The sequence below is a fragment of the Rattus norvegicus genome, chromosome 17 (genome assembly GCF_036323735.1).
Source record: "Rattus norvegicus strain BN/NHsdMcwi chromosome 17, GRCr8, whole genome shotgun sequence".
NCBI lineage: Eukaryota > Metazoa > Chordata > Mammalia > Rodentia > Muridae > Rattus > Rattus norvegicus.
The window spans coordinates 49,311,424-49,337,433 of NC_086035.1; the positions used below are offsets into that span (position 1 = coordinate 49,311,424).

Genomic DNA, 26,010 nt, shown 5'->3' on the forward strand with positions numbered 1-26,010 from the left:
AGAAGGAATGAGACAGCTTCACCATGCAATGGTTTTTAATTACTTATCCACGATGTTTTCCTAAATGAACTCCTCAGGGACACAGAGAATGCTTCCTTCTTTGTATCCCACGCAAAGAGATGGTGTCTAGCACAGAGCAGACAAAAAGGGGTTGACAGAAAAATCAAAAGTGTTCTATACAATTCTCCCTAAGAGAAAGAGTTGGATTAGAGAGAAAACAAAAGTATCCTTGTCCTATTAGTAGATATATATCAACTATAAGTGAACTGTGTGAATAATCACGAGAACTCACAGGGAATAGCATATAGCCATGAATGACACACAAGTTCACATGGAGATGTAGATATAGGTAAACTGACATGGGAAGTTGGCCACAAGTATCTCTGTTCGTTTTTAGAATAGGTCTGTAAATAAGAATAATGCTCATGGATGGATGGCTCACTTTGGTGGAAAAATGCAGAAGTGAAGGAAATGTACACAGAATAAAGAAAGAACTGTGCCATGAATGTGTTTGAGCACAAGGACTGCAAGGGTCCACCCAGGGACCCCAGTGAAGGAGTCTTTCAACCTTCTTCATCTTGAATTTGTTAACTAAAGGTTATTTTCAAATATAAAGCCATTAAGTATTTGTAAAGAACTTTGGAAAACATCTCAGCACATCTTCCACTAAAATAATAGCACAGGAAAAAATTTATATAGCCACTCAGCAGCTGTGCCTCCTCCCACAAAACCAAGGAGCACAGTCCCTTCATCCACGCAGCAAGAAAGGATTCCCACAGGGGTAGAAACAGCACAACCACTAATCCAAGAGGAGATACCAAAGCTTAGTCCTCCCAAATTCATTTCATGCATTTAAGTAAATAATAAAATCCTGACAAGCAGGACAACAAATTATTCAATAGTAGCAAAATTGATCCAATGTCCCAGACTTAATCATCAATCTTTAAAGGGGGTATTCTATAAAATTCAAGGTAAAAATAGTTAAGTAATATTCTAATCCAGTTGGACTGAGAAAGTGGGTCTTGTTTCCTCATGAATTTGGGCATTCTCTGCTTGTGGGGCATTTAATGGGATTCTTTGCAGTTAAAATCAAGTAGGAGGCTGGCCTACAGCTTTAGTTCTCACCGCTGTGTTGACCTGGTCAGGTTTTTTACTCCTTTGGAACAACTCTTTCCTCATTTGTAAAGTGAAAATAAAATGCCTTTCCTTTAATATGAAAATTGTGCTAATAAAATGCAAATATCAAATGTAGATAAGCTAAATGCTCTTTTACATCTAAGGTCAAATCCAGATAAAAGTATAAACCCTCTGCCGCTGATACAGTCTAGAAGCATCCAGGTAAACAGATGTGTGAATCACACTTTACAGGCCTGCAGTGAACATCCATAGACAGACCATTGTGAACTTGATCTTGATCTTCAGGGCTCACTCTCCTCAGATATTTTACATTTAAACAATGTAACAATCTATTCCGTGGTTATCAGAGTCAACATTAACTTTCCATAAGAAAGTGTGTATCTTGTTGCTAATTTATTTCTGAGACTGGGTTCCTCATAAAATAATCTGAATTTACAATGGATTCTGCTGTTAGATTGGTTTATTAAATGATTTCTTCATCTACTCTTTCCTCCTATGCCCCATCCAGTCTTCAAGGCATGGCTGTTCCATGGACTGAGCTCCCAGAGGAGAAGAGAGTTTCTAGCCCCATCCAGTCTTAGGACTAAAGACCTGAGACTTACCTGTCTCCTCTCATCAGGCGCTTTCAGGAAAAGTGCATTGATTACAGCAATGGTGTAAGTCTGGATTTCTTGGTCTGTCCTGTAAAGACCCAAAGAACACAGGAAATCAGAAGACACTAGTCCCGAGTCAGCCATGGCAAGGCTCAGCATCACACACAAATAAAGCAGGCCTTGCACAGAGGACAAGGGCAGGACCCAGAAAATACAGGCAGCACTTGTGACATAATAACATATTCCCAACATCCCTGGACTGGACAGGTAGACACACAATTGCTATTACACCAGTTGATCAAAAGAGCTCACCTGGTCAAAAGAGATCAGCTGGCATGAGGCCAGCTGGTTTACTCCCTCTTTGTCATCTGATTAAAAGCCAAGTACCCAGATACTGTGGGCTTGTACTCTCTGTCTCTCTCTGTCTCTGTCTCTGTCTCTGTCTCTCTCTCTCTCTCTCTCTCTCTCTCTCTCTCTCTCTCTGTGTGTGTGTGTGTGTGTGTGTGTGTGTGTGTGTGTGTGTGTGTGTGTGTGTGATTTTCTGTCCAATGCCTGGTCCATGTATGGGAGCAGTTGTAGATGTCTTAGCATTTCAGCATTCCTGGGCTTATCTAAAAGAAAACAGCTTTGTTCCCATAGCAACATTACATATTCTAAAATCTTGTTGGCAAACACAAGCACTGTAACAGTAGTAAATGTTGGAACTTCTTGTTCAAAATTTTGCTCTTCACTGGAAAGAGGGCAGAAATTCTGAGGTAAACAGTGAATAAGGGCTCAAGGCAGAAGCCAAGAGACTCAGAGCTACACTCAGGGAAGATACTGTTTCCTAGGGCTGCTCTATCTAGGGCAGAATTAGACATCACATCTCCATCCTTAGCACAAATCTTGGCAAACAACAGGCTTTTTTGTCAGTGAAGTGTACTATAAATGAACATGTGTGCCCCTGAGATTCAGAAATAGAAATCCAGACAGTGAAATCAACATTTCTCACACTAAGAGACAATGAAAACTCTGTCATTTTAAATGAAGCTACTATATACAAAATACATCCTACTAGAGATTGGGCTAAGTCCCTGAGGCCAAAGTCCACAGCTTCTCTGACTTTAGTTTTACATTCTGCTCACACCTTACCTCCAAATGAATTAAACATCTAATGTACTTTTGTAATTTAGACTACAAACATAAGCCAACATCTTCAGTATATTGAGAATTGTTGGCTTACCCCTTCTATTCCCACCGATCTATACTTCTAGGCATGGTTACACGCATCCTGAATGGTTCAATCAGGTTTACTATTAAGAATAAGCAAATGTAACCCAGAAGAGCAGAGTTGGGAGTCACCTTGATGCCAGTCAAACTGTTTTTGAAAACACATCTCCTTAAATCATTTCTAGACACTACAATGCATCCTCATATCCTTCCAACCAACTCACTTCTTATGTGAGCTAGCTCACAAAGTTTCTTCTACCAGCCAACGCCCACCAATATTTAAATATAACAAGCCACATAGCATATCAGAGTCCCTCTCAGTGTTATCAATTAGTTTACCAAAGAGTATAAAAATGGGGAACTTCTGCAAAGATTGCAGGGTTTGAGGGCAGTTGTTTAACCTCCACATCTTACTCAGGCTTTTAAGAAAATAATACACGTGTTTTACTCTTTCACCATTTTATCTATCAAGCCTGAAGTTTGGTGATGGAAGAAGCCTGCCTTTAAACATTGCTAGTTAAGGTGACCTAGTCTAAAACCACAAGCGCCCCACGTTCTCTCTCCATATATCGATCCTAGCTTCAAACATTAGGTTTCAGTATATAACCTGAAGTAACTAACTCCTTAAAATGCCAAAACAATTATGAAAATATTCACAGTGTCACAGAAAATATCATAGGTAATATTATAAAACACAGACCCTATTGAGAACCTAAGAGAAGAAAATATCCTATTGTGTCATGTAAAAAGTAAAACTCAACCAATGTCTACCAAAAGTCACCAAAGCTGACTGTATCCTGTAGTCTAGGCTCTGGGGAGAGACATATGGTTCCTCGGGGATGTATCATGATCAATAAGGTAGTATCTAGTTTGCTCCCAAGTGAAGCTCTTTTGAGCATGTAACTTAACCAGTTCCCAATGTTTCCCAGTCCATCATAATGACTGTTTCCCAGAAACAAGGCACAAGAGTGCCTAGCATGCTTACCCCTGAAGATGAGGAATGAGTTGGCCAATGGTGATCTCCTGAGCTACCTTTTGGTAGAGGTCATGGCTATTGAGAACCATTGACTCCAAAATGGCCAAGGACCGCTGCAGGATTGAGATGTCTATGGCAGACTTGTTCACAAAGCTTGCTATCTGAAAACACAATTAGGTCACAAATGACTACTCATGATTGGATGGTAAGCCAAACAAAGAAGGAAAGAAGGGATCCAATAAAGCAAACTGGGAGCCCAATGCACAGTAATACAGTCAGAACAAAACATACTGCAGAAGAACAAGAAATGCATGGAGTCAATACTGTTCATGAATTGTCACAAAATACAGTTACCCATCTTAGGAATCTGTAATAACTGACTGCCTCTTTAAGAGACATCTTTAAAGGACCATCTTGCCTGTTTTCCCCAAGATTATTATTCTGAGTTTCAGTTTTCAAGAAATGACTTTCTTGTTAAGATAGCAATTTCTAGTTTGCCAATGGTCCCTCCTTGCAAAGTCCTAGGTTGCTTCTTCATCCACAACATCCAGACACATGACTTTTATGTTCTCATTGTATTTCTGTTATGTTCTTAAGAAACTCGCATAAATCATATTTGTCATTATAATTCAATAGGCAATGCTCTGTACCTGCCCGTCCTTCTGGCTATTCATGTGTGTGTGTGTGTGTGTGTGTGTGTGTGTGTGTGTGTGCGCGCGCGCATTCTGTAGCTTAAGTAAATTGTTCTCTATCCTCTGAGTTATAGCAAACAGAAGTCATTTAAATTAGCAATGCTAGCATAATAATATGTAAAACATATTCCCTAAGAAATTAATCAGCAAAAGGCTAAATACAATAAATCACAGTATAAGAGGGAGACAGAACATGGTTATAATAACTGCTCAATGCAATCTGAACACAGGAGCACCATAAAGACTTTATTTTAGAGAACTCATTAAAAGTTATTGCTGTCTGTTGACAGCTCATACTAAAAAAATGATTATTACATCCACACAAGGACAGCTTAAAAGCTGTCTGACTTAAAAGCTACCTGGCTTTGTTCTGTGGTGGGTAAACATTTGGCTTCCTCTGTCAACCCCACTTCCTCCTTTTGTGCCATGTCATACATCCTTTGTCCTCAAATTCCCTCCATTCCTGAACTTGATAAAATCCAAAAGGCACCCTGGCCATTTACCGCGACCTACCCTGAGTTACTCTCTCAGGAACCACTGTAAAGGCAGGGATGGAACACAGCTGACTCTGCCAGAACCATGTGGACCTCAGGCAACGGGAAATGATGAAGGAGCTCAGCACAGGAGGCTTTACACTCCTCAAACTGTTTTCATATCACAAACTACAGGAAGTTTGTGGAAAATTTAAAATCCTTAAAAGACCATCTCAGCTCCTCTCACGCGAACGTGTTTACTGTCTTTGGCAAGTTCCATTTTCACATCTGTTCCAATCTACAAAATCCACTATGTGAACACCACCTCTCTTTCTTTAAATTCACTGTTTACTGACAAAAGTCCACCTGCCTCACAGCTTTCATGGCTCTTTACTTAAGATAAGTTCCTTTGGGACAGAGTACAAATACCCTGACTTCTCCTTCACCCCAGTTATTATCTCAGCATAATACTTCAAACTGGTATTAGAAAACACACAAGGAGAGCTCTTTGTAGTTAATTCTCCCATTCATTCTCTTATTCCTGCCACCCTTCTTGCCACTCTCACTGAGATGTACCTTAAGGTCTGGGAGTCTGTTTCCTGAGAACCTGTTGCTGATACTGTCAAATCTATCCATCCTCCTCCTTCGTCTCCCTTGCTTGCTTGCTTTCTTTCTTTCTTTCTTTCTTTCTTTCTTTCTTTCTTTCTTTCTTTCTTCCTTCCTTCCTTCCTTTCTTTTCTTTTTTTGTGGTAGACTTTAAAAAAAAACCTTTTTATTGGTTCTTCAAGAACTTCACATCATGCACCCCAATTCCACCCATCTCCCCCTTCTCTCGTACCTGCCCTCAACCTTGCAAACCAGTCCCCAGAGGAAAAATCTCATTGTAGAACCTGTAGGATGTCACAGTGTGTCTCACAGTATACACTTTTGTCCACAGTTCTTTGCTTGCAAATGTTCACTGCAATGAGTCACTGGTCTGGTACACACCATATGACTTCTGTTACTCTATCTATACTGGATCCTCATTGGAACTCCTTTCAGATATCCTGTTGTTGCCCTGTGTCATGGGATCCTGTAGCTTTGGATCTGTAGGACTGGCCCCCTTGTGCACTCAAGCAGTTCATTGATGGAGTAGATGTTGGGATGGCCCAATCCAAAGCCCTGAATCCGGGCCTGAGAGGGATCTGAGCTGGTGAGTCTTCTGCCTCTCCAGATCTCACAGCCTAGGGCTAGCTCACCAGCAACTCCAGCAACCAGGGCCAACTCTACCCTGTTGCCTGGGCAATGTTCAGGGCCCACTTTCCCACAAGTTGCAGCTAGTGAGGGACATGGCCAGCTTACCTGCCTACCATAGATGGTGGGAGAAGGGAGAAGAGCATCTCTCCCTCATCTATGCCACCTCCTCAGAGACAAGAGGCAGGACCAGCTCTCCTGCACTCATATCCTCTGGGCAGCGCACCTGCAGCTCCACATCCAGGGCTAGCTCTACTGTGTTGTCCAGGTGAGGTTTAGGACCCTTCTCCAAAGTGCTGTAGCAGGTGAAAGACAGGGACAGCTCTCCTGCTCTCATGACCTCAGACCCAGGTCTGCCACCTGCTGCAGCTGGTGAAGAGCAAGGGAGGAAAGGCCTATCTCTATCTCTTCCATGCCACCACAGGAGAGATGAGTGGCAGGGCCAGCTCTCCCACATTCACGTATTCTCAAAGCTGGCCACCTGCCACTCCAGCAATGTGCACTTGAGAAGGGCACTCTCCCAAATACTTAAGCTAGCTTGGAGCAGGGCCAGCTCTCCTATGATACCCAGGTAAGGTATGGAACCAGTTCTGTACAGTCCTCAGACATCAACATGTCCCTAGAGAGCAACCCAAACCAAGGACATCCATCAAGGACTGGTAGTAACATAGCTTTGTTAGTTCAGGGCCACAGAGGCAGATGTGGCCTCCAGTGTCAGGACAAGCCAGGAGCCAACCATGGTCCCAGGTGGCATCACTGCCTACTCAGGCTCTTCCCCGCTACCCTCAAGTCTCCAATTCTGCCTCTCCTTTGTATCTACATCCTTCTGCTTCTCTTCCATTTCTGCACCACTTATCTGCTCTTCTTAGTGGCCCCCAGGGTCTCTGAGTGTTTTATGTTATCTCAGGATTGTTAGGCCCTACTTGTGCATTATTGTGCCGGGTAGGGGTCATCTCTAATGACCAGGCTTGGTCTGGCCTTCCCCCACCACCACTGGCCTGCACAAAACTAGTCTATGCCATCTGAGGCTAGATCCCTGTCTGGGTCCAATGGTGCTCATCTGGTGGGTTTTTTCAGGCTTGTTCCTTGCCTGGTCCACCCCAGCAGCCCTTCCTCAGGCTCACTCCTGTCAGTGACCCAGGTTCTTCTAGTTTCTGTGTTGCTCTACATCCTGGGAGTCTGCCTGGACCCAGACTGGTGGTCATCTCAGGCCTTTTTTCAGGGAGTGGTAGGCTACTAATCATTCACATGTTCACAGTTTAGAACAGTGAGTGTAGACATGGCCTCCTTCCTCTCTGTCACCTACTGATGCACATGCCATGCAGCCACAACTGCAACACATCTAATGGCTGGCCATCTCCTTCTCTCACTCTTTCATTATTTACTCATTCATACTAGATTCAATTAAAGCAGAGTGGTTCAGACCTACAGATTGAAAACTATACAAAGGAACAGGACTCAACCCAGTTTTGGCTTTAGTCTCCCGGTAGTCCTGCAGGGATAGACAAAAGGGCATGGACTATGAAGCACATGGCTTATTCTTGGCAATCAAAAGGCTTTGGATATTGCAACCCAGCCTAATATTAAATGGTGTGGAAATCACCACATTGCCTCCTGGCTTCTTCCTTCTTGTCAACTGTCACACTTTCCAAGTTTCCATATTCATTCTTGGTTAATATCCCTAGTCCCCTATCCTCCATTCCTGTGACCACATCTCCCTCTGACGCACTCTCATGTGTACACACAGCACCAGTCCACTGTTCCCAAAACACCATCACCATCAGTTTCTTCTGTGATCAAATCCCTTGCCCTGCACACTCTTCTCAATGCCTTCCTTTCTCCTCTTTCTCTCTGTTGAGAAAATGTCTTGCTATGTAGTTCATGGTTTCCAGGAATCCACTGGAGTTGGCCTGGGCTGGCTAACTTCTGACTCACAATGGTCATCTTGCCCTAGTGTCTCAAATGCTGGGGTGAGCACTGGGGTTAAAAGCATGAGCCACCGCATCTGGCTTCCAATGGTCAAGCATTTTTTAACTCTTAATTTCCTTTTTATGTGTACAGGTCTTTTGTCTGCATGTGTGCCTATGTGTCATTTCTGTGCCTGGTGCACAGAGGTGAGACAGGTTGGAACTAGGGTTATGGATGGTTCTAAGCAGCAGTGTGGGTACAGTTAATGGAACTGGAGTCCTTTAGAAGAGAACCCAGTCTCTTAGTTGCTCAGCCATCTGTGTAACCTCTGTCAAGTGTTTCGTTAAACAGAGATTTACCACTTACTTTTGCAAATATCCTTTGACAGCAATTGCTTACTTAAAATATTCAATTAGTACTCTCAAATATTTTGTAAGATAAAGTACACCTTCTTTAAAAAGGTTTTAAGTTCTTCAGAAAATATTAATTTTCTCCTACACATAATGGGATACTAAGTAGTAGTAAAATCACCTATGATCTTTGCTTTCATTTGAGGGCATGAGTATCTTCACCCATACTTTACTTCTAGGTGCCATGTCTTCACATGTCTCATCTATGAAACTAATTGGTCACATTAATTCCTCCTTTAACAAAGAGCATGAATCACTTCTGCAACCCTAAGGCATTTCACCTAATGAGCTTCTTACATAAACCCAGAGTGGAGAACATGCCTGGTGGAAAGTATGTGCCCAGTTTGCTAAATCCTTGCACAGTCCTAAGGCAAGCAGTTGGGCTTTGAAACTGACATCTTTCCTCTGTCGTCATCCATCATCTGGCGTAACCAGACATTTAAATGTTCCAATTCTTTCCATCGGAAGTGATCGAAGCATATGTACTGTCTTCTTCCAGGAAACTAGAGACAAACTCCTTAATAGTGAAATTACAAACATCCTATTGAACAGCTTGTAAATTATAGATGAGAGTATGGAAGATTACAGACTACCTGGTTAAATTGTAGAGTGTTACCCCACCACACACACACACACACACACACACACACACACACACACACACACACACTCGAGATTATCAGTACTTCCTGTACCTTTCAGCTTCTGCTCACTACATCGCTGAGCCAGCTGAAGCAGGAAAGCACAGACCGGTGAAAGCAAATGCAAATCAATACATAGGAGGAATGTGTGGGAAATTTTTAAGGAGCTAAGGGGCAGGGCTGCAGCAACAGCACAGGTGATAAAATGCTTGACTCACAAGCTGTGTTTGATCCCCAGCACCCATGTGAAAAGCCAAGTGTAGGGCTAGAAAGATAGATCAGTGGTTAATAAGTTCACTGTCTGTTCTTCCAGAGGTCCTGAGTTCAATTCCCTGTAATCACATGGTGGCTCACAACCATCTGTAATGAGATACAATGCCCTCTTCTGGTGTGTTTGAAAAGAGTGAGAGTGTACTCTCGTACATAAATTAAATAAACCTTTTTATTAAAAAGTCAGTTGTAATGGTATATGCCTGTAATTCTATTCCTGAGGAGAGGGAAACAGGTGGATACCTGAGGCTTGTTCGTCTAACCTAATTGGCAAGCTTCCGGTCTCAGAAAGACATCCAGTCTAAAAAATCCAAGATGGATGTCTCCAGAGGAATAACACTCACAGATGGCTTCTGACCTCCCGACAACACACATGCATATACACCCCAACACATGTCCTCACCCCCACCCCAACCACATATACGGAATATAGGTGACATCAACAGGATGTAAAACAAGGAGAACAAAAATACTTTTTAGGTCTCAAACTTCTTGAATGCTATCCACACTTTCAAAGGCCATCCATGGAGTCTGCAGAGACAGGAATCTAGCATAACTGCCCTCTGAGAGGTTCCACCCAGCGGCCAGTCGACAGAGGTGCAGAGAGCCATGGCCAAATATTTGATAGAGCTCAGAAGTCTTACAGAAAGGCTAGGGAAAAGACTGAGACACCCAAAGAGGACAAGTTCTCCACAGAAAGACCAACAGAGTCAACTAACCTAGACTCTTAGGGTCTCCCAGAGACTGAGCTACCAACCAGTGAACGCAGGCTGGGCCTAGGCCCCTGAACATATGTAGATGAGCCGCTTGGTTTTCACTGAAGTCCCCCAACAACTGGAGCAGAGGTCATCCCTGAGCCTTCTGCCTGCCTGCCTATGGGCTGGGCACCCCTAAATGGAGAGGCCTGTCTGGCCTCAGTGGGAGAGGATGCACCTGGTCCCATAGTGACTTGATGTGCAGTGGGAAGGGTGATGAACGGTGACACCCAGAAGTGGAATAGAAGGGCACTTGAATGAGGGGGTACTGAGAAGAGAGGATGGGCTGATATTGGATTTTTAAAGTGAATGCATCAATTTAATTTAAAAAGTAAATGAAGCATTAAAAAATGGCAAAAGGGGCCATCCATAGGTAACATAAAACTGCACTATGAAATTTTTAATTATCCTTGTAGGTGCTCATAAATCTCTCCAAAAGGCAAAATTCACTGGGTCAATGAAGAGAAATGCCTGAATGTTTGCTCTACACGGGAAATACCTGCAGGGTAAGCCAGCTCCTCAGAGCCTGTGTAAGTGGCATTCCCTGTAAGACAAAGCACTGACATTTTACTTGGCTTTGTGTATTTCCTAGTTGAATTTTGCTGAAGAGACCCCTGCTTACAAATCCAGGGGCTCAGAATGCTGAATTTGATCCAGCTAATGAATAAAAACGGTTAACTTCAAACAGCATAAGTAATTTTCTGCTGTTTTTCAAACCCTCTTACCTAAGTAGCAATGCAACAGAAATTAGAACAAGAATGTACTACAGATGCTGCCTCTAAAATAGTTCAGTTTTCCTTTAAAGTGCCAGGACAACTAATTAGCTTTCACCTCCTTGGTTTTAATGTGACTTTTAAATTTAATTTAAAGTGAATTGGAATCATCTTAGCTAGTTAAAAAAATAAGTTGGCTCTGAACACTTAACTCACATCATTTAAAGAAATAAAGTTTTATTATTACCTTCTCATAAATGAACATTTTTTTGAAAATATATTTAAATCAAATTTTACCTCATTCCTTCTATTTTTCAACTTCTATGGTTTTCTTTTAAAAAAATAAATGCTTCTCAGGCTGTGTATATGCCTCAGAAGGAAGCAAGAATCCCTGAACTATGCTGGGTAGGCCAACGAGGGCAGCTCAGGGGACAGGGCAAGATAGTGGCCCCATACCATCAAGGAGGACCTCCTTTTCTATGACCCTGCCAGTGCGTGCACGCACACACATACACAGACACACACAAAGGAGGAAAACAAGGAAGAAGAGGAAGAGGGGGAGGAGGAGGAGAAGGAGGAGGAAGAGGAGACTACAGTAAACCCAGAAAGCTAATGCCAGTGAGCTACATGATTCGCAAACACTCTTACTCATAACAGCATTGTCACCATCCAGCAAGAGGATCTCTGACACAAGATGAGCAGGACATTCGGACTGTGCAGGAAAGACCTGCTGTAAATTCAGAAAGTGTTAACATTTTTAAGAATAAAATCCCAGAAAAAAAAAAAAAACAGTAACTTCATGTGTGGACTTGTTTCTCTAGATCTTATTCCAGAAAGCCATCCATGCTCTGTTCTCATAATACATCACCTATTGCCCCTGCCACCTTCAAGTGAATGTTCTTTGTGACACATCAGTGTGTTTGGCTTTATCATCTATAAGAGTTTTCTTCCGAGCAATTTAGCCAACTGACAACAGTATGATTCTCTTCTTCTTACATCGACGTCTGGATTTGTAGACGTAGAAAAAGAAAGATTTAGAAGTATACCAAGAAGATCTTTAGTTTCCAATTAGCTCTTACCTTAAGTAAACATAAACATCCTGTAGACATGGGACCTGCAAGGGCGTCTATTGCCAACACCCTTGGTCCAGAGACTATGTCTCTCTCCTGTCTTTAATTTAAAGTAGTTCCCCAAGACGAATGTCAAATGGAAAACGCATAACATTATTCCTTAATGGTTGTGCTTAGTACGAAAATGGTCCCTGAAGACTACATATTTGCTGCTTACTCACCCCCGCCCAACCCAATGATGAACTGTTTGGAAAGGGTTAGGAGTGTGTCACTGAAAGTGAACTTGGAGATTTCAAAAGCCCACACCATTCCCACTTAGCCCTATCTTTGTCTTGTGCTTAGGTCTTAAGATCTATAGATACACTATGCAAACTGGAGCAGAGTACTCTGTTGCTCTTCAACTCTGGGTTCTTACACGCGACCATTTATGATCTCTGTAAGGACAAAAATGCAACTTCTACACAGTATTTGGGGGCTTTGTTCCTCACATATATAATACTACCAAAAATCACACCACTTTCAACATAAAAACTAAAGGAACAATTGTAAGATACCACAATGCAGAGAACTCTATGTGAAAAAAGAAAGGATGTGGGACTAGGGAAGATTACCTTACCTTCTTAATGAACGCCACTGAGAATGTATCCCATGACACGATGCCATGGTCCATCAGCTCCACAAAGGCTGTGAGAGTGAAGGACAGCATGTCTCCAAAGCTGCAAAACAAGAGGCATCAGCGTCACAGACACCAAAACATGGCACCAAGAAGGATGCAGAAATGAAAAGGTTTAGGAGAGTCAAATTCTCAAAGACAACAGGGGTGAGAAGCAGGACACTAACAGAAAAGTATTCTCATACAAGTTATGGGAAAAGGGAAGAAACTCAAAACAACCAAGTACAGCCAAAGACTGGACAGGTTTGTCTCACATGGGCCACACTTTGCAGGGCTATGTCCTACTAGGCATTTCACGTAGCCCCTCTGAGACTCTGTTTCCCCTACTGGGAAGCTGGGTAATTGCCGTATAACCAGAGGCTGCATATAAAGTACTTTAAAAAGGGTAAAGAGTGATTGCTTTTGGTAATGGTAGCTTAACCAACTTCTCAGTAAATGGCAGATAATTAAGAAAGGAGTTTTATGGCCTAAAGGAATCAAGAAGAAAAATTCAAACCAGAAATGTGACAAACCAAGACAACACAGAGGTCCCTCCATCTTATTTTCTCTCTGAGGCCATTTCATGTTTACCCAGAATTTGATCTCCTTGATTTAGAATCCCATGGAAACTATTCTAGGACCTGAAGTCAAAATGTCCCAGTCAACTTAGCTTAGTTAAACTGCTTGCTTGTACAAGCCTCCCCCTGCAGCTGCTGAGGGAGATAAGAGGATATGGTTTGCCCTTTTAAAATTCCCTTGATCTAAATGCTGAGGGCTTCATGGTGATCCAAATGACTGAGTATAGTCCAAGCCAGCTAGAATAAAGACTTTCAGTTGGCTATAAACTGTGTCTGAGTGGTCATCTCTGTTGGGTTCCCTGTAACACTAGCCCTTACGACAGGATTCAAAGGCACAGAAAAGATGGCTCAGTGGTTAAGTATTCCTGTTGTCCTTGAAAAAGACCACAGTTCTGTTCCCAACACCCATGTTAGGTCACTTTCAAATAACTATAGTTTAACTTCAGCTCCAAGGGATCCAAAGACTTTTGTGGCCTCCATATGCTCTTGTACCCACATGAACATACACACACATATGCACGCAAGTCAAAAGATATCACAAAAGAAATTCATACACTCTTATATGTTTGTACGTATACACCCATGCAAACATGTATGTAAATAAACTCACTTGTTTTACATGAGTTAGAATTTTATATTTAGTTATTGGATTTTAAGTAATGTCTATGTGTGGAAGGCATGAAGGTTCTTATGTTCACAGATTAAATGCTAGGGGAAGCTCTGGGCCCTTATGAGCTTATCAGTCTATAGAACCCATCTTTATGGAAGATGTCACACACAGTCTATAGAAACCATATGTACTCTACATAGAATTTTGATGTCTTAAGCTTTATGGTACACAGATTGAGTTAATGTTAGGAAAATTTTTCACCAAGTTATGCTATACTTAAATATGCCTAAAATAAACTATTTGGAGTTAGAGTCTGGAAGTTTGAGTCTAGCTACTGAATCGGGTTGAACTGAACTGCCTTCTTGCCTCCAACAGATCATTACTCTGCTAGCCATGATGGTTGTAGAGATTCTACAGAATGGGCTTGCTGGCTCAGCACTGTCTCCTTCAAATGGAGATTAGAGACTGGGTAGTGCTGTGGTTTAGATCAGCATATCCCAGAGGCCCCGGGTTTAAGACTTTACCCACCTGAGCCCCAAGGAGAACTAGTGGAACCTGAGAGGTGGGGCTTAATGAGCTGTCTTTACAAGACTGCTCCTGAAGAGGGCAGCGAAGCCTTAGCCTCTTCCTCTTTCTAGCATGAGAAGGGGTTTGTGCTTCGCATTCCTGCCATGACAAAAGACCTCACGGAATCAAGGATCACAGAATGCCAGTCGGGATTCCTATACTACATTATATAGTAATGCCTTCTTCCATATTCAGGTTTTACTTGGTTGTTCAGAATAACACATCACATTATTTCTCCACTTCAAAGTCCCAAAACAAATTTAGGTTAAAGTTCTCTGTTTTCAACTAATGCAATGAAAAAGAGGTTCAAAACTCATGTCCAGCTGCTTCTCCGCACCCTCCCTGCTGCTGTTCTGCCTCATGAAGCTCAGGAAAAAGGACAGTCAAAGTGCAGATGCCCCAGCCCTTCTTAAAAGGAGGAACAAAATACTCACATGAAGAAATAAGGAGACAAAGTGTGAAGCAGAAACTGAAGGAAAGGCCATCTAGAGCCTACCCGACATGGGGATCCATCCCATATACAGTCACCAAACTCAGACACTATTGCAGATGTCAAGAGGTGCATATTGACAGGAGCCTGATATACCTGTCTCCTGAGAGACTCTACCAGAACATGACAAATACAGAGGTAGATGTTTGCAGCCAACCATTGGACTAAGAACCGGATCCCCAATGGAGGAGTTAGAGAAAGGTCTGAAGAAGCTCATGGGGCTTGCAACCCCATAACAACAACAATATCAACCAACCAGAGCTCCCAGGGACTAAACCACCATCCAAAGAGTACACATGGACAGATCTGTGACTCCAGCTGCATATGTAGCAGAGGATGGCCTTGTTGGACACATGGGAGGAGAAGCCCTTGGTCCTGCCAAGGCTGGATCCCCCAGTGTAGGGGAATGTCAGAGCAGAGGGGAGGGAAGGAATAAGTGGGTGGAGGGAGCACCCTCATAGAAGCAGGGGGAGATAGTGGGTTTCTGGAGGGGAAACCAGGAAAGGAAATAACATTTGAAATGTAAATTTTTTAAAAAAGCAACTTTCATTTTTGCAGCCTTCTTGCTTACAGAAGCCCATAAAAAAGGAAATGACTCTCACAGATGAACAATAATTCAGAGATTAGAGGGAAAGAAACACACTCAAAAGAAACAATTAGGAGGTCTCAAGTCACATGACGAAGGGTTGGCCACCAGCTCTACATAGCAAGTTACTTCATTGTCCTGGCTTCCATTTCTTCATTTATTAAAAGCAAGGGAAGAGGAAGTCAGTGGTGGTGATGATGGTCCTACCCTGGGGGTTATTTAGGAAAAGCAAACCAGCTGACATGCCGCCAGTCCTTCAAACAGCACGGAGAATAGTAAGTAGCAAGGAAAGGTCACCTAGTGTCACCAAAGTTGCTCAGGGTTTTCAAGATTCCACAACCCACTGTGGAAAATGTGCTCTATTCATAGAAACAGGGAAAACATGGGAATCTGATTCTTGCAGGTGTCCCCTAGGTGGCATCAGAGGATTGATGGTTCCTCAAAATGAACAGCCAAAAACAGAATATACAGAAGTATTGGAAAGAACAAAAAACTAGTTAGAGTAGGAAAAAAAGAAAAAAAAAAAACTAAAGAAGTTTAGATAAAACTGCAAGAGTAACCCTATACAAAGAGAATCACAAAAAAGTCCATTATCAGCCTGTATAGGAGGAAATGCCTCAGGAAATAGAGGCACATTCAATTAGTAAGATTTATAACTAGATTCAGTAGGTTTTTGTTTTGCTGTGAAAATATTATTTAACAGTAATACAATAATACGATAAATGTATTATTTAGAAGTAATATGCCAATTTTGTTTATTTACTTGCAAAGAGTAAAGCAATCTTTGGCATTTACATATACCTGATATGATAAAGGTTAGCAGACCTTTAGGGTCTGTGGTTCGTTGGCCCACCTTAGTGTCTATGAAGGGTCTGCCATGCCCCCCATAAAGTGATGTCACCATAGCCTTTACTCAGCACAAAAATGCCTGCTTTGGTGATGAGAGAACCAACAAAGCACAATAAAGCATCCTTTACTGCCTCAACTCTTCCTTCCCAGCCAGCTACCTGAGCCCTGGAGCACCTCTGGCCTTAGGCTCCACATCCGTCTCCATTATAGTCTTTAAAAACAACAGATAAATCATATATATTCCTTCTAAAGGAATCTAAAGGCAAATGACTCAGCTCTTCAGCTATCTGCTCGGTGTAATCTCAGTCCAAATAGCCTAAGGGAGATGATCATTCTCTTTCAAAATGTTCAAGAAATCTGTCTACAGATTCCTCCAACAGGCTTCAAGAGCCTGGGAAAGGGAGATAGAAGAAGAGCAGAAGTGCACTGGTTTCTGAATCTCCAAGTGAGCTGTCTAAGACTTTAATATGGATAGCTACTGAGGAGCAAGAGCGGAAATCCCCAGGTTGCAGATAGCGAGCTCTGTACTTGTCATGGACCATCAACAATGGTGACTGACAAGGAAAAGAATGACTGTGTCACATAACATGGCTACCAAGATGATGCCCTCCAGACAGAATTGGCCCATTCACTAAGATAATAGCTAGATAATTGACAGGATGATAGAATGCATCATATAATATGACCTCCTCCTAATGCATTAACTGTTAAATAGTATTGTGGTATGTGTTATATGGTACAATATATAACATGCATATGTACAATACACATTATAGTATATATATATACATATATTCCACAGAGTACACATAATTCATTATGGCTAATTGCTAAGTAGCAGCATAGTGAAGACTTTTTCACAATTCAACTTTAAAACTTCAGATGCAAGGCTAAATTTTTATTCTATTTTAAATCAAAAGCCCTCTTTCCAATGAGGTAGAGATAGAAGCTTTTATTAAACTCAGATGTCAATATTTATTTCCATTCCTGCAGGAGTGACTCAAACTCCACAGAGGGAAGACAAAAGCTCAGGTACTCCTTTTGAAGTCAAAGCTGAGTGGAAGATGAAGCCCTTAAAGAATTACAAATGGAGAGAAAGCACACGGCACATTCTGGGATGTTTTTGCTTATTTTTTAAGAACATGCAATGCTAAAGACTTGGCAGCACTGACTGCTGCACAGTAAGCTGTCTGCAGACTGCACGTGCTGGTCGACTCCACTCTCGCAGCTGACACGCCATGTGTGCTGGAATGACTCAAGTAAATGTTTCTCATCAATGTGACGATGGAAGCTTCATTCCAAGCAAAACCCAGCCAATCTAAAAACAAGCATGTAAACCTAAGCTGGTAATTTTGTAAAAGCATAGTCCTTCCAAATGTTTCCATAACAGGGGGTGCCCCAGACAGGAAGAACCAGCAGTGAAATAATAAATATAAAGGCAAGTTTTAAGGTTACTCATGAACAGAAGCAAATAGATCCTTAATTGTCAAAGGCTATGATTCCTCTCCAGTACAGGCTTCCTATGTCTACCAAATATGGGTGACATTTACCTCCATTGCAAGTTGTAGATTACTAAATCCCCAATTAGACACTCTGCTTATCCTCCAGAATCTGTTTGACCCATATTAGTAGATAAAATCATGACTTACATTTCTATTACTCAACCTGCCTCTCTTATGTCAATATCATGCTGTTCCGATAACCAGTCCTACAGTAGCGCTTACAGGCAACCTATAGACTTCTAGGATTTTCTTCTTAGCTATTTTTGCAAATAAGTGCTTTCACCTACATAGCTTCACTTTCAAATGTTCTCATTTTTTTAAATTTTTACATTTATGTGTTGTATATGTGGTTTTGGTGGGGATGATTTGTGTGTGTGTGTGTGTGTTTGTGTACCTGTGTGTTTACACTTGTGTGTATGCACCTGAGTGTGTTTATGTGTGTGTGAGTCTGTGTGTGTGTGTGTGTGTGTGTGTGTGTGTGTACCCATGTGTGTGCACACATGTAGATCTAAGGACAACTTAACTGGCAATACTCAGTTCTCTCCTTTCACCATGAAAATTCCAGGAACTGAACTCAGCAAAGTGCCCTTAGCCAGTGAGCCATCTCTTATATTTTTTCAGTGATTTGCATAGTATTAAACTGAGATCTGTGGAGAATCAGTATCTTTAATATTGTTTATCCATCCATAAAATGGTCTGTTCCCGTTGAATTAGATCTTTAATTTGGCTTAGTAATTTTTATTTTCCCATGAACAGATAACTGTAAATTTGGGTTGAATTTATTCAAAAGAATTTTTTTGTTTTGACACTTTATAAATGGGGGAATGTAATCTTATTCCTTTTTGTTTGCTGTAAAAACGAAAGTACACAATATCTTCTACAGGGCTATTAGATCTCCAGATGTTAGTAGGTATGTTATCACATCTGCCAGGCTCTCAGCAGCTCTCTACAGAACCATGTCTTCTATGCATCTAGTTTCATGTCTTTCTGACACTGGGCCTTTTATCTTCTTTCTTGGCTTTACACAAACAGCAAGAACTCATACAGAACTCTGCCAAAAAGAAGGACAGAAAGAAAACATATGCCATTTGATAATCTTCAAGATAGAACACATTAGATTTTCCACCATTTATATATATGTGTGTGTGTATGTATATATGTATACACATGGTCTTCATCAGGCTGTTCTGCTGAGAGTTTTTTTAAAGATTTATTCAGTTTTTATATGAGTACAGTGGTGTTGTCTTCGAACACACCAGAAGAGGGCACTGTATACCATTGCAGATGCCTGTGAACCACCATGTAGTTGTTGGGAAGTGAACACAGGACCTCTGGAAGAGCAGTCAGGGCTCTCAACCATGGAGCCATCTCTCCACACCTTAATAATTTTTAATATGGACAAATATTGAATTTTATGGTCTTTTTTAGACTTTTGTTGCTGTGGTAATTATCTGATGACACAATATAAATGAGCGAAGAATCCATGGATCACAGTTTGCACATTTCAGCCATCAGAGGCTGTTTACCTCAGAGTGGCAAAGAAAGAGAGAAGTCTGTATGTGAATGACTCTGTGTGTGTGTGTGTGTGTGTGTGTGTGTGTGTGTGACAGAGAGAGAGAGAGAGAGAGAGAGAGAGAGAGAGTAAAAAGATGAACGGAGAATGAATGACTATGCTAACAGCTTCCTTCTTTCCATTTCATTCTACCTGGGTTCTCAGCCTATTGGAACAGGCCCCTCCACCCCTCCACCCCTCCTACCTCCATCAATACTGCTCTCTGGAAATGACTCACATCCACATACTTAAGTGCATGTGTGCATGGTGGGGTGGAGGTGGAGGAAAGGAGGAGGGAAAGGAATAGGGAGAAGGGAGGGGGAGAGAATATTATAATTTAATTTATTTATCGCCTAGGTAGCTCTCAAGTCAATCAAATTGAAAGTAAAAATTAACTATGTCGCCCATGTTTAGGGACTAGATGCCACTGGGGAAAAAACAGCCTTGACTTAGAGCTGGCACCAGTTTTTTGTGTTTCTTGGCTCTATGTTAATATCATACTAGGGTCTTCTGACCCTCCAATTTTTAATTCCTGAATTGTCATAGTCAGGTTGGGATATCAGAATGATACAGACCACATGAAATTGCTGTAACGGGTTCCTCCTTCTTTGTTATATATTTGGTAATTCTTCCACAGAGGTATAATGGAATTCACCCATGTAATCAGTTTTCACACCACTAAGGTTTTTCATAATGATCTTAACTCCTGAGAAAATATGTGTGCCCACAGCTATTATTCATCAGGAGTCAGTTTTAATATATAGGTTTTATTTCTCTAAGAAGAAGAAGCTGGGATAGAGTAAGGAGACAGAGGGGTTTATTGGAAAACTAGGTAAAGTCTGTGTAAGACAAAGGGTAAGGCCTGGGCCTGGGGTGGCTTAGTCAGTAAAATGCTGGTCTTGTGAGGGAAAGAAGCTGGGTTTGATATACCCCACCCCCATCCATGTGTAAAATGTTGGGTATGATGGATGGAATGTGAAACCCCAGAGATAAGGAAAGCAGAGACAGGAGTGTCCCTGGGGCTCCCAGTCCAGCCTAGCTGGCAAACTTCAGGCCCGTGAGAGATTTTGTTTTCAATGATGGCATCTAACATTTCCATTGGGCTTCACACACACACATACACACACACCCCTCTGTGCATGCACACCTCCATACATATGCAGACACTTGAACGCAATTTTAAAACACACACACACACACACACACACACACACACACACACACACAAAGCAGAAGGCATGAGAGTTTGCAGAACATCCTGCAGATTGGATATCCAAAAGACATATCCGAAACAGATGAAGACCTAACAGTCAACTCAAGAAACTTCTAGAAGAAATTTAGAACGGTGAGTAAAAGCTTCAGAATGAACAATGGCTGTTGGAAGAGTCCTATGATGGGCAGAAAGAGGTAGGGCCTAGTGTGCTTCCAGGCTCAGGGACGAGAGGCTGCTGGGAGATCACAGCCATGGTTTAAAGCTGGCAGACTCAGAATCCACATAGCTGAAAGCTCTCCAGAAACTACAGTCCTGTGACTGAGCAGACTTATTCTGGAAAGGAGATCAAAGTCATGCGTTTCCACGGCAGGTACACATTGTGATTTCTCCTTCATAAGGACTTGGTGCATTTTATCTAAAATTTAAAACTTACCAGCAGAAAGATATTCGCAGTATGCCTTCATTTTGCTTTTAAAAACAGCAGGGTCTACACCGATACTCTCTGCTGCCCCTAGAGCTCACCTCTGCAATGGCCTTTCTTTACTGCCCAGATTTCCAAATAATTTATGTTCATAAACTTTATTATTTATCTCTTTCATACTTCATTGATTGCTCTTTTTATTCTTTTCTCTACTTAATATGTTTAGGTGTTTCTTACTGCCCTGAGTATAAATTTATATCCCTGCTTTTTTCTTTTTATTTAATTTTTTCATTCAAAATATTTTAATCATATTCTTTACCCTCTCTCAGCTCCTCTCAGATTGTCCTCACCGCCATACCGACCATCTTGTTATTTCCCTGTCTCTCAAAACACAAACAAAACATCCAAAGATCAAAAATGCAAACAAACAACATAAGACAAACACCATCCCCACGTCCCATCCCCCAAATACATGATGTCCATTTTCTGCTGGCTCTCTATTCCTGGGCTTAGGACACTGGGAATAGGAAACATCTTGGAATGTAACTAACAGAGTCAGATACACTGTACTGGAGAAAACTGATTTTTATTCATCAGCCAGCAGGTGTCAATTCTATTGTAAATATCTTCTTTGTGTTGTAGTTACTTAATTCTGGGTGATATAAACCTGTGCTTTTTTTGTTTGCACTGTCACAGTCTTCATAAGTTTACATAATTATATATTATATAATTCTTTCATATACATATCTCTTTTAGGAAGCTTCTACAGGAGTAGGAGTCCATGTGGCATTTCAAAGGCTTTAGTGTTAATAGTTCCTACTCATATTCCCTCCTCCACCCTGCCTTCCCACCCCTTCCCACTTAATTCTTCAATTATGTGTCCTTCCTTATATTCTTACCTTTTCTTCAGCATAAGCTCTTAAGAGATACAATCCCCTCTATACACTGCCTTTACCTGGACGCACAAATTTTGGGACCACAGCTTAAAATTATTTTGTATTTTCACCCAGGTTATTGTTCCTCAACTCTTAGATAAACAAGCATGATTTCTAATTTCTAATTTCCAGGCATCTGCATATTTTAGCTATTATTAATGATTTTTTGAAAATGTCCTTGGGATGAAAAGCATAATCTGCATAATTCAAGTTAATGTAAAAATCTTGGGATTCATTATGATCTGCATCTGATCCACCTTGATGAACATTTCACATATAAGGAGATCTGTATTCATATGTTAATAAGCATGACACTCCATGAACAATCTACAGTAATGTTAATTATAGCATCTTTATCTTACTGGCTTTACCAAGTTTCCCACCCAGTAGGAGACAATCGTCTTTAAATCCTCAATTAGCAAGATGGGTTTATTTGCCTCATGCACTTGCAGCTTATGTTGGATTCACATATATTTAATACTTTTATGTTTCCTGATGGCTTATTTTCACTATTAGTTATACCATTTTTCCTGACAACATTTTATCTTTCATTCTTATATTTCCTGATATTAATAAAAACACTCATATATTACTAGTAGCATGTACAAGATATGTACTTTTCCATCTTAACTTTCAATATGTAAGTTCCCCTTTTATTTTATAAACAGTCTGTTTATAAAATATCATCTTGCATTATTTGCTTTCACAATCTAGCCTTTTAAATAAAGTATATAGTCCATTTACATTTACTATATTATTAAGATTAAAATATCAATAATTGGTTTTATCTGTCTCAGATACATTTTGTTCTCAGTCTATCTTACATTGCTTTTGAATTAATGAAATATTGTTTAACAGCTCAATTTAATCTTTCCACTGGATTTTGAGCTATAAAACTTTTATAATTTTATGCAGTGAACTATTAACACACTAAGGTCTACGTGCAGAAAAGATTACACAATAGGAAGTTTGTTAGAGTATCTTGCTTAATCTACATCTATTGCACTTCTACTGTTATATATTTTAAATCCACATAAGTCATAAATCCTATAATAAAACAGCATTTTAATTTCAACTTATATTGTTACATGTCTTCAAATAAAAAGTACATTTTATTTTATCTTCATATAGTTATACACCTAACAGTTTCCAGTGCTCTTCATACTTTCAGATAAAGCCCAATTTTTATCTGTTCTCAGATCGCTTCCATTTGAGGAGTTTGTTTTTTATCTCATATAATGTATGTATGCTGGCAATAAGTTGTCTTTTTAGTTATTGGACAATTCCATAAAGCATTCTCATTAATCTCTCCCCTCTGGAAATGAAAAGACTATCAGTTCACCATCATTTCCAGGGAGAGTTTAATCAAATACAAAATAATCATCTTTTTTCTTCTTTCTTTCTTTCTTTCTTTCTTTCTTTCTTTCTTTCTTTCTTTCTTTCTTTCTCCTCCTCCTCCTCCTCTTTCTCCTCCTCTTTCTCCTCCTCCTTCTCCTCCCCTCCCTCCTCCTCCTCCCCTTCCCACTTCCCCTGTTTCTTTTTCTTTATGTGCTGCGTTCTGGTCTTCATTATTTCTTATTTTTATGACTGTACTGTAGTAAGCTCTCTTGCCCTGGCTGCCCTAAAGGTTTTAATTTTAACTTGGATTTCAGAAATTTTTACGTTTCCAGGTATAATTTCCTTTGTATTCACCTTTCATGGGTTTCATAGTTTAACTGTGTGAATTTATATATCTCTATGAATTTTATTTTTTCCGGTAGTGGTTTACAAATAGTTTTCTGTCCCATCTATTTTTCTTTCCTTTTGAGATTCTAATAAGTATACTTTAAGTCATTTTTTTTACCTCATAGGTCAAGTATTTACAGTCAGTTTTCTATTTTTAGCCCGAATAATTACATATTTCAATGCTAGGCCACATTGTCTGCTAACTTCAATTCCGTAAAGTGAATTTTTCATTTTAACTATTGCACTTTTTAGGCTATGTAGAAATTTTTTTATACAGTTTTAAATTTTTTGAGGGTTTTCTTTACACCTACATGGAAATCTGTGCACAGGTTGCATGTAGTGGTCATGAAGGCCAGAAAAAAAGGCATCAGGTGCCCACCAACTGGAATACAAACAGTTGTGAGTTGACATTTGGGTGCTGAATATTGGACCCAGGTCCTCCAGAAAAGCAACCAGTGCTCTTAACCACTGAGCCATCTCTCCAATCCCTACTTTTTCAGTCTTATAAGTGATACCTGCTTGTGTTTCATATTCTCTATTTCTCTGTAAAGACTTGCCAAAAGTTCATTCATTATACTAACACTTTAAACATTTTTATTATTATTAATTTCTGTCAAAGTAATGACTTTCTTTATGACATTTTCCCAATGTCTTTCTTTCATTTGACTTCTGTTCATACCCACATCACCATTACCCGCCTTTACCCAGTATCCCTTGTCTCTGTCATAGGCACACATACACTACCCACCACTACCACACACCTACCACTACTACCGACAGCAACTACTACTACTACTACTACTACTACTACTACTACTACTACTACTACTACACTACTACTGCCTTCAAAAGTCCAAGAATTTTCATCTGTCAATTTTAATATCTGGTTATCTTGGGTTTGATTTTTCTACTATTTTTTCTCCCTCTCTTAACTATGGATCATTCTTACTATTTTTTAATATAGTATTATTTAGTACTAGACATGAGTAAGATTTTCAATCTTCACAATTAGACTTTTATTCTACTAGGTTAGCTCACAACTCTGAACAATCCTTTCAGCTTTCAGTCAGGACCTGGCCTTTTTAAATGAGGCTTCCTGGAGGCTCTGCACACACGCATTTACATTGCAATAGGATGTGATGGATTCCTAAAAATGTCATACGGTGTGGCATCTTACATGATTTGAACTTCCCCCAACTCCATGGATTCTCATTAATATTCTAGCTGCCTGTTAGCTCCAATCTAATAACAGGCTAACTGAACCTCGCTGTTGTGTCTTATACTGGGAGTAGCAGGTATTCTGCTACAAACCGGAAGCAAACAAATGAATCTCACTGAAGCCCATTTCTTCCCCCCAGATATTGACTCCATCTACGTTCTTCCGTTAGTATCATTAAATAGGTATCTCTAGAGGTTTTGATTATAAGATTTAATCTATATTTTCTCATCATTATCTGTACTAGTCTGGCTACCTTACTTTGTCATAGCAGAACTAGGGCCCTTGTTAGAAATTTATGTCCATAAATGACAAAGGAACATCAAGTTTTTCAGTAGTTGAACAGAACAAAGTTAAAGTTAGCCACCAAATTTAAAGAAAATGTATTTGCTTAGGAACCACAATTCTCCTACCTTGATAAATTGTGGGAGGCCAAAGGCAAGTTTGCATCCTCACTCTGCCATCTAATTTTAAACTCTGCACCACAGAACGGATGCTCATTATGGAGACTTGTATAATGGGCTTAAGTGCATGCTAAAAGTAATGGCTTTATTACTGAGATGGCATGTTCAAGACACATCATAAAAGATGCTTTCTGCTGCTTTACCTAAGTGTTCTGACTGCATAAAAATGTGTGAAAATAAAATTTAGAAACCTTATACTAGAAATATATTATTTAATTCTACCTTATTATAGTTTCATATACAAAAGAGTTCCCAAACTAACACTCCTACTTTGTAGAAGCTGTGGGGAGAACTTGCACTACAGGCCTAGGCAACAATACTCCATCTGGATGCTTGAAACTTGAAATCAAGCCAGGAGACAGTAGCACCCATCTTTAATTCTACTACTGAGGAGGCAGGGGCAAGTGGAGCTTACCTATCTATCTATCTATCTATCTATCTATCTATCTATCTATCTATCTCTATCCATGTGTATCTGTGTGGGTATCTGCTATGTGTATGTCACTGTCAGTAGGAGTCAGAAGTGATAGGCTTCTGGATCTGGGGTTATAGGCAATTGTGACCTTGCCT

The 26,010-nt window shown here is 40.5% G+C and overlaps 1 protein-coding gene and 1 non-coding gene across 10 annotated transcripts in view; both read right to left on the bottom strand.

Moving 5' to 3' along the window:
- Positions 1 to 26,010, bottom strand: part of Elmo1 (engulfment and cell motility 1) — a 536,338-nt gene that overhangs the window by 329,236 nt on the left and 181,092 nt on the right. For all 9 annotated transcript variants that reach the window (XR_010058900.1, NM_001395578.1, XM_063276615.1 and 6 more), the window contains exons 8-10: positions 12,697 to 12,796; positions 3,925 to 4,076; positions 1,740 to 1,818 (exon numbers count right to left, since the gene is read on the bottom strand). Coding sequence is in view for 8 of the 9 variants with exons in the window: in NM_001395578.1 (NP_001382507.1) it covers positions 1,740 to 1,818; positions 3,925 to 4,076; positions 12,697 to 12,796 (331 nt within the window). In the remaining variant the exon portion in view is untranslated. The remainder of the gene's footprint in view (positions 1 to 1,739; positions 1,819 to 3,924; positions 4,077 to 12,696; positions 12,797 to 26,010) is intronic.
- LOC120097999 (small nucleolar RNA SNORA17) lies at positions 7,538 to 7,666 on the bottom strand. Its single transcript, XR_005495949.2, has one exon. It is a non-coding gene; the product is annotated as a small nucleolar RNA SNORA17 (small nucleolar RNA).